Here is a 16,498-nt window from a genome sequence, read left to right as displayed (position 1 = left end):
TAGCCAGGGGAACATCAGGATCCCAGAGATCAAGGGCACTGTATTCCCGGCAGAGACACAGAGTGTGAAGGCCACGGGGCCTAACACATGTTCCCGAGTCAAGGAAGAGAAAAGCCGGTGGCACTGGTGGCGCGAATGCAGACCGGCTGGGGACGAGCTGGGAGTCGGCAGGGCCAGGCCACACAGGGCTTTGCAGTTGGCAAAGGGCAGTTGAGTTTTAGTTTATGTGCAAAAGGAGTTTCTGAGGGTCAGTTTACGCCTGGTCCTCGGCACGAAGGGGACTTGAGTGACGACAGCCCAGGGAGACAATTGAAGTCATTACATTCACGTGTTCCATTTTATGGTTTCTTTCTTTCCTTGAACATTACTCGGCGTGTCTGTTCCCAAATTTCCAAATAATCTTCATATTTATAATAATGATTCTTGATGCGTAGGCTGTGTTTTGTAGTTTTGAAAGCACTTTTACATGCATTATCTTGATGTTCACAGCGATCCTGAGAGGTGTGCATTACAGCTCCTGCTTCACAGTGAGGAACGTAGTATGGGTTAGTGAAGTAGTTAGAGGTTAGAGGAAGAATTCCATCTCGTGGTCCCAAATTTACCCCGGGGCTGAGTCCATTGACATTTCTGGGAGCTTTACAATAATCTATCAACACAGTTTTTATTTTCTAAGTTTATTCTCTATTGCCAACATTTAGATGGTTTCCAGCATTTGCTATTATGAATGAATTACTATGAAGATTTTATACATCTAGCCTTTTCTTACTTTTGTATTGTTTCCTTAAGCCACAATCTCAGGAGCAGGATTATTAGGTCAAAGGGGAATGGCCCTTGAAGTCTATGATCAGATGTCCTTCCAAAGGATTAAACCAATTTAAAAGGCCACCATCAATGCATGAGGCTACATACTTCTGAGAGGGCAGGTCTGGGTTTTTAAAAAAATGTTTTTCCCTCTAGCATTGCTCTGATTTGACCTTAAAGATTTCACTTTAATTTACACAGACTTAATTGAGGTGTATGGTATCAGGGATGGGTTTAAACATGATTTTTCTTTACATTCATATCCTATCATCCTAGCAAATTTTATTAAATAGAGATTCCTTTTCTAGTTATTTTTGGGACATTTATCAAACTGTAATGTCATTAGGGAGCTATTTGGGGGTTGTTTGCCATTTGGTACATATTTTTTATTTTGATGCTGATACAGCACAGAGTGTGCTATTACTTTGAACACTGAGATGTGGGGCATCTCATTGTCCCACACTCCCTTTTTGCCTCTCAGAACAGTCTTTGATAACTTCATCTCTTTCTCTTTCCAATTAAATCTTATTACCTTACCAAGTTCTAAAAAGGATCCTATCCTTATGTAATGCCCCAGGGACATTTGGTGATATTTGGAGACATTTTTTGGTTGTCACTGCCCTGGGCGGGGGTGGTTGGTAGAGTACATGTGTGCGGTGAGCATCCTACAGTTCACAGGAGAGTCCCCTCAACAGTTACCTGTGTCCATAGTGCTGCTCTTGAGAATAGCACCTGCTCTCCAGGTGTTCGCTCGGAGCGTCCCATGTTAGAGCTGAGGAGTAACGAGTCAGAAGGCACAAAGTGCCTTCCCAGAGCAGCTCAGTGTAGCAATCACTTCAACATCAGAATTACGTACTATTTTAACACCCAACACGAAAGGGAGGCTCCTGACGGTCTGACTTTGGTGAGAAACGCCTTTTGAAAACTATGTTCCTCTCGGGGGGTGGGGGGGAGAGGGGAGAGGGAGAGATGTGGAGGTGGGTGGGTAGGTACCAAAACAAGATTTAGAAGCGTTTTCTATAGGGGTTTATAACAGTAAAGCATCAGTTTTATTTCCAAGCTATTTCTGAGGGACTATGTGAAGGAAAAGTGCTAAGTCTAGGGATGGGAGAAATCTTGGATGGTGAGTGGAGCCAGAATGGCAAGCCTGGCAGTTAGGTTTCTAGAAGGAGACTATTAGGAAAAGAAATGCCTAGCCTGGTCGGGTGGCTCAGTTGGCTGGAGCATCGTCACGTTCACCAAAAGGTTGTAGGTTCGATTCCCAATCTGGGCACATACCTAGGTTTTGGGTGTGATACCCCATTTGGGCGAGTACAGGAGTCAACCGGTCAGTTTCTCTCTCACATCTATGTTTCTCTCTCTCTCTCTCTCTCTCCCCTTCCCTTCCTCTCTCTCTAAAAAACATATCCTTGGGTGAGGATTAAAAAAATAAGTAAATAAAATAAAGAGCCTAGACCATCCCCCTGAGTTTGTAAGGTGACTTTTGTGTTGAATGACAGGTGTAATTTTAGAGGTGCCGAGTAAAAGGGCATGGATTAAGTTTTTTCTCTCCATGAGTTTTCTGGTTTGTGTGGTATGAGCTTTGGAGGCAATCTCTTCATTCATTCATACATTTTAGTAACTCAGGCTACCAAGGAGTTTGAAAGATCAGTAATCTAGATACTCTCGTAATAGTGGTGCTTAGTGGCTAAGAGCAGGGACCCTTGAATCAGACTGGCTTTGAATCCTGGCTCTGCTGTTTACCAACCTTGTTGCCTTGGGCAATATAGTAACTCTTTAAGCCTCAGTGTTCTTATCTGTAAAAGGAGTAGAATAATAGTACTAATGAGGTTGTTTGAAGGTTGAGTTAATATATGTACAGTACTTAGAACACTGGTATTTAGTAAGATCTGTTTAAGTGTGCGCCTTTATTGTTATTATCACTCTTTTTCTTACCTCTTTTTCTTACCCACTGGCAGATTTTTTTTCCCTTTGCTATCAGTGCCAATCAACCAACTATTTTGAGCATCTGTTGCCCTACAGGGTCCTAGATGTGGGGGCTGCAGAGATGCCCAGGAACATTAGGCTTGATTCATTGGATCAGATCTGTGAGCCGTCTTAACGGGTGTGTGGCCCAAACATGGCTCTAGGATGAATGCAAACGGACAGATCTAGGGGTCAGTGGGTCTGGGTGCCACTGTTGGTCGTCTCCCCTTACCAGGCTGTGGCTCATAACTGGTTTGAACCTTTGTTTCTTCACTTCTGGAATGGTAATCGTACAACCGATCTCACAGAGTTATTGTGAGAATTAAATGTTAGAGATGAGATGTATAAAAATCCAGGGTACCCAGTAGGCACTCAGTATTGGCTGTAGCTATAATAAATCTATAGGCCATAAGTTCATTTTACCTCTGTGGAACCTGCGGATTTTTTTGATCATGCCACCTAGTGCAGTCACGTCCCACCTGGGCCACTTCCTGTGTCAAATAGAATTTTATATGTGGCCTCTGGGGTTGGACAGAAGTGGCTGCTAATCTCAACCCTGCCATGGGCCAGCCCTATGATGACCCTCCCTTGCGCTTTAGCCTTGGATTCAATGTAATAATCTGTATATAGTGTGCCTACTACATAAATGGTAGCTACTATTTATCCTGAAAGCACAAATGGTAGTTTCAGAGCTTAAGTTTGATGCAATCTTACTCATCCTCTTCATTTTCTTTTTTTCTGAGTTGATTATTCTTTTCTGAATTCATCCCCAGTTATGCAATTTTTGAGAAGTTTTATTCCTGTCTGGGTAATATTTGTGATTTTATTCAGCTGTAAGCTTGGAATAGATACAATTTTGTGTGCTGCTTTTTTCACTTAATATTATATGGTTAATAGTATCTGTGTTTCATAAACATTGTTGTAATGACTGCCTACTGAATCGTTGAGTAGATGTACCATAATCTAATCATCTCCCTAGTGCTGTGCAATTATTTCTAGTACTTTTTTTTTCATTTATAGTGTTTCAGTGAACAAATACATATATGTAGCTTTTTGACATTTTGAATTTAGTTCTATAGGTCATAGCCCCAGTGATATTATTTGGTCAAAGGGGATAAATGTGTCTTCTGATACATTTGGCCAAATTGCTTTCCCAAAGGGCTCCACTGCTTTGTATTTCCATCCTCATTATTTTATAAACTTTAGTTCATTCTCTTACTCAACAAGCATTGCTAAGCTCTCAGGGTGTGGTAGGCCTAGTGAGAAGAAAGTGACACTAGGGGAGAAGCTCCCACAGACATAGGGTCCCTGCTGTGCCAAGTGCTGATAAAGGCAGAGAGTATCTGGGGACCCTCCGCCCCTCCCCAGGAGGGACTTCCCCTCAGCAGGTAGGAGAGGCCCAATGCCATTGGAGAGCTTGCATGTTTCAGTGTGTGTTGCCTCTTTGGGATCACGTATGGAACTACTTAGCAAGACCAGCCCGTCTTTGGTCTTGGAGACCCTAGTACCAGCATGCCTTCTTTCAAAGAGGGACCATTTGTCTTCTATGTTTTTCCTGGTGTGCTGTCTATAGTATACTAGTCCTCATAGTTAGAGGCTAATGGTGGGTTTTTTTTTGTTCCATTTATGGAAAATTTAGGAAAGCATTTTAAAAATTACCCATTTTCTTATCACCTCAGGACATGCACTGTTATCACCCTTATATTGCTTTTCAAATAGAAGATTTTTTAAAAAAGGTTAATGTGGAACCATATCAAAGGCATTTGCAAATTAAAAATGGTCTGTTTAAAATTCCAAAAATCCAACAATAAATAATAAAGAGAAACTCTTAAGACAATCTGAAGCACCAGCAATCAGCAGAAAGGTTAACTTAATTACAGTCCATTCACAGTGTAGAATATTAAGTGGTCATTAAAATTCATACTTTAGGAGAATATTGTATATAATGGAAAACACTCCCAGTATGATGCTAAATAAAAAAGCAAAATGCAAAACTATATATGATATCTAATCTCACTTTAGTAGAAAAAACATTATGTATGCATAGAATAAAAAACAAAAATGTTAACAGAGAACCATTGTTAGCTCAATTTAGTAGGAATTCTTGCTGCAAAGTAGGATTGGGGTGGTTTATATCCACTTAAACATTTTTTAATTTTGATTTTTCTACAAAAAATATGTATGGTCTTGAGGTTGACGAACATAATTCTATTAAAAGAGAAGAGGGAGGGGGGAATTTCATACCAGTGTCTCTTGGCTTTATGGTGCTGAAGCCACAGTTGTAATTACTCTTAACCACAGGCCTCATCACTCTTTTGGGCTCTTGGTGTTCATCCTAATTAGAACACCAGAGTCTAGAAATGAGAGGAAGAAAGAGGTGAGTCTCTTCAGGTACCCAATTTACGATAGTTTGACCTAACAATTTTTCGACTTTACAGTGGGACGAAAGTGATACCCATTCAGTAGGAACCATACTTTGAATTTGGATCTTCTTCTGGGCTAGCAATATTCAGTACAGTCTCTCTTGGGATGCTGGGAGCAGCAGTTAGTTGCAGCTCCCAGCTGGGCACACGTTCACAAGAGTAAACAACCCACACTCTACAGTGAGATGGTTTTGCCTAACTATAGGCTAATGTAAGTGTTCTGAGCACATTTAAGTCAGGTAGGCTAAGGTCTGATGTTCAGTAGGTTAGGTGTATTGAATGAATTTTCGACTTACAGTATTTTTAGTTTACAACGGATTTATTGGGGCATAACCCCATTGTAAGTAGAGGAGCATCTGTAGTTGTCTGAACACCAGTGGTTCAATTAAATTCTGTCTAATGATTTCCATCCTGCCCCATGCTTTATTTTTCCCTTGGTAACTCATTGAGGCAGGGTTTTCCTTTAGAGAAACCTCATTGCTTTAACCTGTGGATAGGGCTTACTTATACGTTTAATGATCTTCTACCCACTGGAGAAGATGTTGACCAGACCTTGCTGGATGGAGGGTTTTGCACTCTTCCCAGCTTTTTCCAGTCCTGGGTGTGTGGAGGTCAATGTGGAATTCTGTATGAATTGCCATTGTCCTTTGGAGCCCTCTTCTCAGCCCCATGGGGGGCAACTTTGTGTGCATTTGAGGAACAGAGGTGGTGTGTATTTAGCACAGCAAGGCCCGGTGGCCCTGGCCTTCCTCTTTCAATAAATGAACATCACTGTGTACCTGAAACTGTGCTAATGCTGGGGATACAGAGATGACTGGACTCAGTGCTTGCCTGCAGGGTGCTCATATTGCTGCGAAGAAGCCAGTGGTAGAATCAGATGATTTCAGGGGCACGGCTCCTGTGGGAGCTCAGGAGAAGGACATTATGTCTGTTTGAGACTTGCAGAATGAGCAGAAATGAGCCAGATGATGCAGGATGGGCAGCATCTTCCCGTTCTTAAGGGAAACACAGAGGTATGGAATAGTATGTCACAAGGTGAGAACTGCAGACAGTAAAGTGGTATGAAAGCTTAGAGAATGGTGGGAGAGACTGGAGAAGTTGATCAGTTGCTGAGTTAACTTCTCTGTGGATTTCCCAAAGCCCAAAAGTGTCAGGCACCCGTATTACTGTTTAAACTCACAGTGCTCCGTCTTATTTCCCTCTCAGTGCCAGTTGTTGCTGGAAGTGGCCTGGCCTCTATTTATCTTCCTGATCCTGATCTCCGTTCGGCTGAGCTACCCACCCTACGAACAACATGAATGTGAGTATCTGAGCATCCTGCCTGAGACTCTCCACCGGCAAGAGAAATCCAGGCCATGGGCCTGGGCTAACTTTGACCTCTCCCGAGACACTATCTTTAGGAAACACTGTAAATGGGTTGGCACAGAAAAGCTAGGCTCTCAATTTTTGGATAAGTCTTGAACTCAGGAAGCTGTTTTCAGTCCTAGGGAATGGTGATAATAGTAACTATAATAATAGCCAAGGTCTGTTTCATACATTTTAAGTCACGAAAGTAAAATAACCTTTCTGATGGCTCAGAAAGTGGTGATTAACAAAGGCCCCTAGGGCAGTGCCTTGACACCACCGTCAGCTGTCTTTATTACACAGGTGCAAATCATGGAACATAATTCTAAGCAGCAATTGCGTAGAGCTTCTCAGATCGACTAATATTATTTTATTTGATTCTCATAACAACCTTGTAAAATAGACTTGATTATTACCCTTTGCTTGATAAGTTCATTGGGGCTCAGGGAAGGGCAGGGACTTGCCCAAGGCCACACATCTAATAAGTGACAGAGATGAAGTAAAAGGCTCAGGTCCTCTGACTCCCAAATCCTGTGTTTTGATCGTAGCCTTTACGGTGAGCATAGAGAATACAGTAGTGGCCAAGGACACACGCTCTAGATGTCAGGTTACTTGGGTTTGAATCCTGGCTTCAGCAATTCCTGGGTATATCACATTGGGCAGGCGACTTAGCTTCTTGGCACCTGAGTGTTCTCATCTCTATAATAATCCCCATGCTAGCGGTTGTTGTTATTCCACAGTCATGTCTTTCTCTCCTGGCTGGGCATGTTGGATGGATTGACACTACGGAAATGTCCCAGTCTAAATGATTCACATTTATGTAGGAGGTTTAGCTGGAACCTCTGTTCCATTGCTCCTATAACTTTCCCTACCATTAACCAGCTCTCCCCACACCCTGCCAGCCTCCTGGACTTATGGGATATGTAATGGTATAGTATATCATGTTGCTATCATGTATGGACTTACAGGATACTGTTCTTCAGGAACGGTGTGGCTCTGGGTCACCTGTTAATTGTGTTCTCGGTCTGGTCCACAGCACATCGAGGCAGTCATTTACCTGCTAATTTGCTAGCACACATTACATATACTCAAGTTTTAGTAAAAAAAATGCCACACAACCTCAGGACATTCTACCAGATGTGATTTTCAGATTTCACCAGAAAGGGAAAAAATGTAAAATGAAATACACACTCAGTTTGAGAGCTTGGGAGGTAGTTCTGACTTCTCTTTTGGAATCCCAAAGATTGATGAGTAACTGCATATTTGATTTTATTTAAGCATTGCCCTAAGCCCCACTGATAGGAAAACTCAGTTTTTTTCACCTGCTTGGCTGTTCTCTCTCTGGAATGATCCCAAGTAGGCAAGATGGTGTAGTAGGAACAGGCCGACTTTGGATCAGACAGAAATTGGGGTCCGCTCCTCTTATCTCTTATCTCTGACACCTGCCGAGGTTGTGATCTTGAACAAGTTGTTGAATTTTAACCCAGAGTTATCTGAATCTAGGTCATAGAATTTCAGAAATGCTGTGGAATTTTCATACCTATAGGAGGCAGATAAGACTTTTGGGAGCACCTATGCACTTCTTGCCACCTCACCTACTTTTCTGGTGACCTGGCTGGAAGGTAGATTGCTTAGGCGAATCTTGCAGAGATGTGTTGTCTCTGGAAACAAAGGATTGGCATATAATTCTTCCCCATAAATCTTTCCCTGTTTGACCCAGAGCCATCCAGGCCATCATTACTTTCCTGGGTCCTGGGACTCATTATGCTATTTGATTGTCATCCTGTGCCCCTTGCCAAGTCATCTTCCTGCTTTTGCTTGCAAACAAAGTGGGACACAACACACAGGGAAGTATCTTTGCTTCACCCACCAGGTATAGCCCAAAATACCTTCACCTCCCATGCCCTGTGCTGTTGGACTAACACCCACCCTGTCCTTGGTGGCAGAATCTCAGGGAGGTTCAAGGGGAGACTCCTGCGGTCCTTGGAGTACTTGGTTGGGTTACATAAATCTCCCTGCATGAGGAGCAGCTGACTCAGGCAAGGGACCTTGTTTGGTTTTCCTTGAACTATTACCAGGGAGATAAGGAGGTTAACTGAGTAAATGTTGAACAGGCCAGAGTCCCTGCGGAGTAGCCACAGGGATCAGATCTTGTTACATCCTTGCTGAGGATGCTGACTCTCCATGGAATATGAAGAGAAGAAAAGGACGGAGAGAAGTGCCCCAGGACTGAAATGCAGGGTAGCCAGTCCTGGCTGTGGGTTAGCTTTTGGGAAGACTCGTTAGCATATTTGTGTGAAAATAGTAGGATGAGTAAAAGAGGGGTCCTGCTTTGGAGGCAGGTTGTGGCTGTGAGATTTGGAGTATTCCTAGCAGGACAGTAGCAGAGTGAGGACGACTGTAGGCTCACCACCGCAGTGCCTCAGTAATCCTGACAGCCTTTACACCGCGCCAGGCACTGAGCTGCATGCTTGCCTGTCAGAACTCCTGGGATGCCTCCTGCAGCTCTGTGAAGTAGATTGTATTTTTATCACCGTTTTACAGATGAGGAAACTGAGAGTTGGTGGTTCAGAGACTTGGCCAAAGTCTCCGCTTCGTGTATTGCAGGGACTGGATGTGAATCCCAGTAGGTCTGACCCCAAAGTCTGTGCAGCCCACAGCTCTTTGCTGCCTAGAGAGCCATGGATCTCAATGGTTGTTGACTATTTGGGGTCACAGAACACGCTCAGAATATGATGGGAGCTGCAGCGTGGCCTTTCTGTCCAAAGGAATTCACACATGTTTGGTCCTCAGGTTAGGAGCTCCTGCTCCGGGGCACATTTATCATGATAGCCTAGAAGCAGCACCAGGGCAGACTGCCCCAAACCAAACTGTGCATTTGATCAGCCAAGTACACCCAGGCCTGCTGTTGGTCACATGCTCCTCCATAATGAAGGGAAAGGAGAGTGAGGAGATGACCTATTGAATGGGGCTCATGGTTTCGATGAGGGACACGAGCAGCAGATGACCTCTGACCCCAATTAGCCTGTTTATTAAGTACCTCTGAGGAGCTTGTGAGCTGGCAGAGGAGGTGACACCAAACAGTGGACAGTACAGAGGAACCTGAGAAGGGCTCAGGTGCACAGAGGGGTGCCAATATAAGGGAAGGAGCATGGATGTGGATGATGGAATTGTGGGTTCCACCCCCAGTCCTACCTACGGGTTCCCTGACTATTCTTTACCAGCCACTGCATCTTCTTCTTTAGAGAATGAAGGAATTGCATTGGATTAGGCCATCCTCAGGGCCCCTCTGAAGAGGGAGGGGGACCGTGGGAGATGAACTGATGATCAGGTGCTAGCTGCACACCAGCCCCTTTCTGCATATGGTCTAATCTACCCCTCTCACCATGTCTCCAAGGTTTGCGCCACGAATCCCATTCTACACATGATGTTAAGTAGATCAAGAATCGTTATCTGATGCCAGGTTTCCAACTCAGGGTCGGATTCGTTGGAGGTGGCAGGTCTCTGGGACTTGGGGGAGGGACAGACAGATTTGCGATGAGACCGTATGGAGCCAATAGAGATAAGGATCAAGTCCCCAAACTGCTTCAAAGAACTGATGTTTCTCCTGTGCTTTTCTTGTCTATGTCAACAGGCCACTTTCCAAACAAAGCCATGCCCTCTGCAGGAACGCTGCCCTGGGTCCAGGGGATTATCTGCAACGCCAATAACCCGTGTTTCCGGTACCCAACTCCTGGTGAGGCTCCTGGCGTTGTCGGAAACTTTAACGAGTCCATGTAAGTACCAGGTCAGGTTTTCTTTCCCAAACTTGTCCGTTAGTTCTTCTCTTCCCTTCGCAACCTCTGGAGAATTCTGAATGGTTGGATTTGAGTGAAGTTGCTTCCGTCAAGGTTTGTGCGATGAAGTCCGAAGAATGAGGGCAGGGAGAATTGCTGCCAGATTTAAGATTGTGGAGCTGCAAGTCATGTGGCTGGGGGGCAGTAGGGGGTGTGGAGAGACAGTGTTCCTCCAAAAACTGGCTGATAAGTTGGGAAGGAGTGCTTTTCATGGCCCCTTCTATGCAGAAATATTAAAAACTTTATTTTATAAGTGTGTCCATCTAAAGGTGAATATAACCCAAGCTGGATTCATCTTATACACATTCATTCTGTATTTGGGGTTTTATTCTGCTTCTAAAAGAAATTAATTTTATTTTTTTTGGTGGACCCCAAGAATAGCCTGAGTCCTAGGTACTATGCCCACTGTGTCTCATGGATAAGTGGGCCCTGGGGGAGAGAGTGTGTGTGTGTGTGTGTGTGTGTGTGGGCTTCCTGGAGATGATGCACATGGGTTGGGCCTTGAAGGAGGTGGCAGGATTTGGTGGACACGTGGGGAGGAGCATTTGGGGCTGGGCTGGGGGGTGTTTAGAAGCCTAGGGTATCAGGGAAGCTGGGCATGGGGAGCAGCAGGAGTGGAGAACCCGGCAGCCAGGTTTCCTTCAAGTGGGAGAGGGAGCCGGCCTAACAGAGCTTTTGTGCTTCTCTTGTCCTCCCTGCAGTGTGTCTCGCCTGTTCTCAGATGCTCAGCGGCTGCTTTTATACAGCCAGAGAGACACCAGCATGAAGGACATACACAAGGTTCTGAGAACATTGCAGAAGATCGAGAACAACAGCTCAAGTAAGCCAAAGCCTTGCTCTGTATCGGTGTATCATTGGAAGTTGACCTGCCCCAGGGAGAGAGTAGCTCAGGCGGCCTGGTGCTTGGCCCTCCTAACTCTCCCCTGCTGGGTTTTCCTCAGTGGCTGAGCTGTAGGCCTTTCTGCAGGAGGCCTGTCAGGAGGAACTGGGAAAACAATGAGTGCCCTGGCCTCCTCCAGGTGACAGAAGAAAACCCCCCCAGAGAGGAATGGCACAGGCCCGGTGTTAGGACGGCTAGGGGTGCAGGGTGCTTCCAACTTTATTTCTCCGGAGTCAGCCCTATGGTTGCAGTGAATGGGCAGATTTATAGATGGGGATATTTCTGTGCAGATAAGAGCAATTAAAGTTGCAACTTGATATGGATAAGTGAAAGCAAGCATTTACTTCTAAAAGTAAAATGCAATTCATCTTCCCCCTAGTCATTTGATTGAGCCTGATGGACATTTGAACTCTGATCTCTAAAAAGCGAAATCTTGATCTCTGATTGGATAAGTGCCGGGCACGCCATTAAGGAAGTGTCTGCGGAGCAGGCAGTTTGTTGGCCAAGGTGTTGGCTGAAGAAGTCGTGGAGCCTCCAGGGCAGTGGCCTGCAAGGCGGCAGGGAGCGTGGGAGCAATCCCCTGGGTGCAGACCACGGTGGTGTGCATGGTCTGCAGAGGATTTAAAAGCAATACTGAAGCCCAGTGAAAGTCAGTCTTCTTTTTATCATCACCATGCACTGGTGGTTCTAAACAATGTCAGTGATCAGTTACTCCCCATCATGGGCCAGCCTCTGCCACTGCTCAAGGAAAGTTCTTTTTACTTAGTTTGGTGTTTTGGGTGGGCTGGCCTTCTCTGAAAGGCCTCCCGGTTTGGGATCCACTTGGCAAAAGAAGAAATGGTGTAAAGTGTTAGAGTTTAAACCAGACTTGGATGGCAGACAGATCTGTCCTCCCCCTGGGCAGGGAAAGAGGCAGTGGGCAGTGCGGGACTGACGACAAAGGGAAGCGAAGCTGTGCCTGGTGGCACGGAGAAGGTGTCGCTTCACGTCGGATAGAGGTGCGCTGGCACTTAGGGTCAGCGTCGAGGGCCCTCCAGCTGGACTGCGTTTGGCTGCGTGGCCAGGCCTCCTGGATGCTGTTTCCGTGTCCTGTAGGCCCCTGGTCCTGCACACGTGTGTCTGTCCCAGCGCAGGACACAGAGGTGCAAACACCAAGCAAAGCATCAGTCCTTCCTCATCTACCGAAGGGCACTGCCTGCCTGGTGGACCAGAGGCAGAGCCCGGGTGATCCTTCTACTGCAGAGGCAGTGTGGCCCAGAGGAAAGAGTTGAAAGACCGTTAGGCTATTTTACTTTGTGGTTTTGTGACTTTGTGAATAAGTCCCTTGGGCCCTTTTGGCTTCTCATCTATGAAATGGGAACAATAGGGTAAGCTACCTCATGGGATTAATTTGAGGGATAAATGATATATAACATTTAATTGCTTAAAAATAGCATCTGGAACATGAGAAACATCTAGCGAATATGAGCTATGATTATTTTGGAGTGGAGACATGTTGGCCAAGCCATTTAACCTTTCTGAGCCTTCATTTCCTCAGCTATGAATGAATAGGTAACTTGTAATGTAAACTGTAAAGTCTTAAGTGTCTGGCACATAGTAGGTGTTCAATAAATGGGAGAAAATGTTGTTCTTATGTGTCTGTCAGTGATGCATTTCTGAGCACCTGGCCTTGCTCTTCTGCTCAATTCATCTTCCCCCTAGTCAAGTTCATGGCTGGAGAAATAGATGGGCTGATGGGGGTGAGCTTTTAAAACAGAATTTCAGATCTTAGTGGGGCTTCCTCAGACACAACTATGTTTCTTCTCTGAGCAGCTGGCCATAGGAGTTCGGGTGGGCAAGAGAAGCCAAAACTGCATTCGAACAACTTTCTCGGCTCAGCTCTGAAGAGAGAAGATCTCCGATTCTGATTGTATCCGATCAGTGCTTAGCTCTCCATTCACTCTCCTTTTCTGTCCCGTAGCCAATTCTTACATCGCTGCCTCCTTTCTTTGCCTGTCTTGCTGCACAGAGCCAGGCCTCAGTCCAGAGGGAAATGCGGCAAGTGTTGCTTCTTCCTCGGTGAAGTCAGCCACGTTTTGCTGGATTTGACTAGCACTCTGGGTTTCAGAGAGTCAGAGGCTGGGGGGTGCCATGCAGATGCTGGCTGAGAGGCCTGCGCTTGGCTCTCCTGCCCTGTCCCCATCAGCATGGGCAGGATCCTTGGTCTGAAGCCCCGCCGTCCTCAGCCTTCTCTCCCGTACACCCACTTCCCCAGATGGGGACCTCCCTCTCACACCCAGCTCTTTTTGGGTGTTGACAGCTTTCATTATCAGAAAATATCCACTGCCCTGCTATACCTTTTAGAGCATGAGGCTAATTTTATTTCCCTTGAAATATTTAAAGACAGCTCTCGTTTTTTCCCACCCTTTCTCCCCTCAATTTTTTATTTTTCTAGACTTAGGGAATGATTTCCCTCGCTCTGATCTCTGAGTTGGGTCTCGAACTTGCCCATCCCTTCGGCTAGATATTTGGGTCAATGGCGTGACTGCCATTTTCTGTATATTCGTGGTACGCATCTGGTTTGCTCGGCCTTTCTGACGTGTTCTGTAGGACTTTTGTGAAATAAGTCCCGAGGCTTACGCTGGAATTTACTTAGGGGAAAGGGTCACAAGTTCCTGGCTGTTGGATTTACTGGCAACACTGAGAACTAACTGTATGGACCTTTGATTCTGCTTTGATCTTTGAGTCTCAAAAAGGCATGATCCCCAGAGGGCAGGCAGGCTTTGGGGACATGGCAGTGTAGTTGGCCATGGCAGAGTGTTGAGGAAAGGGGTTGTAGAATTGCCATCATGTAAACATCCGCTGGGCAGTCCACTTTGGTGTTAAGAGAACACGCTTGGCAGCCAGGCTGTCTTGGTGCAGATCTTGGCTCTGCTGCTTACCAGGTCATTCCCTAACGTCTCTCTCTCAGTTTCCTCAAAGTGGAGACATTCACAGAACCTCTCTCAGAGACATTGTGGGGAATGAGCCAATAACGATAAAGCATTTAGTATAGTATCTGGCACGTGAGAAGCACCAGGCTTGTACTTTCCTTCACTGCATCTTCACAACCATCATGCGAGGCAGGGGATTTTGTTCCTTTTTATGCCGAAGTAATTTGCCTAAGGAAGTACAGCTGACAAGAGGCAGGAAAAGGGCTACACCGTCCGTCTTTCATACTCTGCTGTTACTACATCCTAAAGAGAGAGCAGCCCAGTGAAGCCAGAAACGTCTCTAAGGAAACAGGATACTAGGCATTCGTGGGCTGGGATCAGAAAGGAGACAAGAGGGCTTCCGAAAGAGCAATGCCAGACTTCCTCCACTTCCCTGCTTCATGGGTGGACCGCTCCCCGAGGCCCATCCAGAAAGAACATCCTGTGACTCACAGCCACTTCTCCTTCCCCGCCTGAACCCTCCCCTCCCCGGGAGCAGCCGCTGAAGGGGAGGTTGCAGCCCCAAACTTTGTGTTTTGTCCTTGTGGGTCCCCTGTGTGTCATCTTGTTGGAAGAGCTCATGACATATGTGTCAATATCGTGTCATCAAACTGGAAATTCCTTTATATCTTTGGGTGACCGCAATTCACATTCTGTATGCACTTGTCAAAAGTTCTGATTTAGAGTCTTAGGGTTTCATATTTTGAAACCTTTCTACCTAATGTGTGAGAGTTGTCCTGGATCTGTCACAGCCAGCCTGCTCCCAGAGCCCGGGCCCTCGCTTTCCATCTGCTGTGGGGCTGTTCCCAGCCAGGCTGCAATCCGCTGGCTGACACGCTTGCTGCGGGACTGTGTTGAAATCCTGCCTGAACGAAATCGAGTCAAAGGTCAACGTTACCCAGGCAAGAATTAGAGGGCACAATTGCACTTGACGACAGGACAGCGTGTACCCCGCAATATTGGACTGCCTTTAAAAAATTTGCATTGCCCTCATCAAGAACTGTAGGAAAAAACATTATTTCTCGACTTTTGCTTTTCCAGTTTAAGATTTATTTATCATCTTATAAACATAAGATTATATTTACAATCTTGGGTGACGAAGAGCAGTTTGGGAATCCAGTTTGTTTCCAGTTGAGAACTTCCCATTTCCGGCCCTCTATCACTGCTGTCCCGGGGCACGAAAGGGCAGGGCGATCTTAGAGTGACACTTTGTCCAGCGGATGAAGTCGCATCAGGTAATGATGCCCTTTTACATTTTTAATATAGCGTTGCCTTTAAGACTTACACCGCCACTAGCAGGTTGATGTTATCATCCCCATTTTATTGATGAGGAAACTGAGGCTGGGAAGTGTTATGTCTGGTGCCCAAGACCATTGAATAAAGTGAATTGAATCCAGGTCTGTCAGCATCTTCCCACCACACTGTGCTGCCATGTTGTCTTATACCGAGAAGTAAGGGTAGCATCATGAGCTTGATGCCAAAAACATGATGAGGCATTTTTTAAAGGGTAAAGATATTTATTTATTTCCTGATATAGTAGAGAGAGCCAAAGCTTTGTAGCCAGAGCTGATCGGGTTCCAAATTACTACTTGCTTGCTCTGTAACTTTGAACAGGATATTAACCTCTCTGGGTCTGTTTTCACATTCGAAAAATGAGAATAATATATTTCTTGGAAATTTGTTTTAGGGACTTAAAAGAATAATTCATATCACGTGTCTGATGATCAGTGAATGCTAATCAACTTCCACTTGCCACACACATCATGACCTTTCCCCTTAAAATATTGTATTAACTTTAAAAGAAGAGAAACTAAGCTATTTACGCATGATACATGTTAGCAATTCTTCCTTAGTCCAGTCCTGGAAAGAATCCCTTCTCAGTCCCCAACCCATAAACTCATCTGCGTTTTAGGTCCTGCACTTGTCTCCCAAAGCCAGCCCCACTCTGCCTGCTGCCCCCACTGCACCAGGAGTGCTCCTGGCCAGTGTGAGCAAGTCACCCTTTTCCTTTGGGCCACAGTGTCCACGGGCTCTTTGAGGACCTGGTTACTATTCAGGTTCTTACCAGTTGATGTGAATCCTCATTCCAGGGGCTACCAACTCCCTCTCCCGCCTTGGCCACATCTTAGTAAGACATGAGTGTGCTACTGCCTCAGTAGATGGATCTGGGGAAAGATGTGTGATGTCCTCGATTTCATCGGTGACTGATTCTGGCATGGCAGGGAGGGCTGGAGGCTCGCAACTCTGTTCATCCACCCTCTGTCCATCCCCTCTTGGGAGCAAGGGGAAGGATCATGT

At 45.6% G+C, this 16,498-nt stretch overlaps 1 protein-coding gene across 1 annotated transcript in view; it reads left to right on the top strand.

The window, feature by feature from the left end:
- Nucleotides 1-16,498, top strand: part of ABCA1 (ATP binding cassette subfamily A member 1) — a 112,039-nt gene that overhangs the window by 26,683 nt on the left and 68,858 nt on the right. Inside the window, exons 3-5 of the mRNA XM_008141836.3 lie at nucleotides 6,396-6,489; nucleotides 10,168-10,309; nucleotides 11,071-11,189. Of these exons, the coding sequence (XP_008140058.2) occupies nucleotides 6,396-6,489; nucleotides 10,168-10,309; nucleotides 11,071-11,189 (355 nt within the window). The remainder of the gene's footprint in view (nucleotides 1-6,395; nucleotides 6,490-10,167; nucleotides 10,310-11,070; nucleotides 11,190-16,498) is intronic.

This window comes from Eptesicus fuscus, chromosome 15 (assembly GCF_027574615.1).
Source record: "Eptesicus fuscus isolate TK198812 chromosome 15, DD_ASM_mEF_20220401, whole genome shotgun sequence".
In the NCBI taxonomy this organism is placed as follows: Eukaryota; Metazoa; Chordata; class Mammalia; order Chiroptera; family Vespertilionidae; genus Eptesicus; species Eptesicus fuscus.
This window is presented reverse-complemented; position numbering and strand designations above follow the sequence as displayed.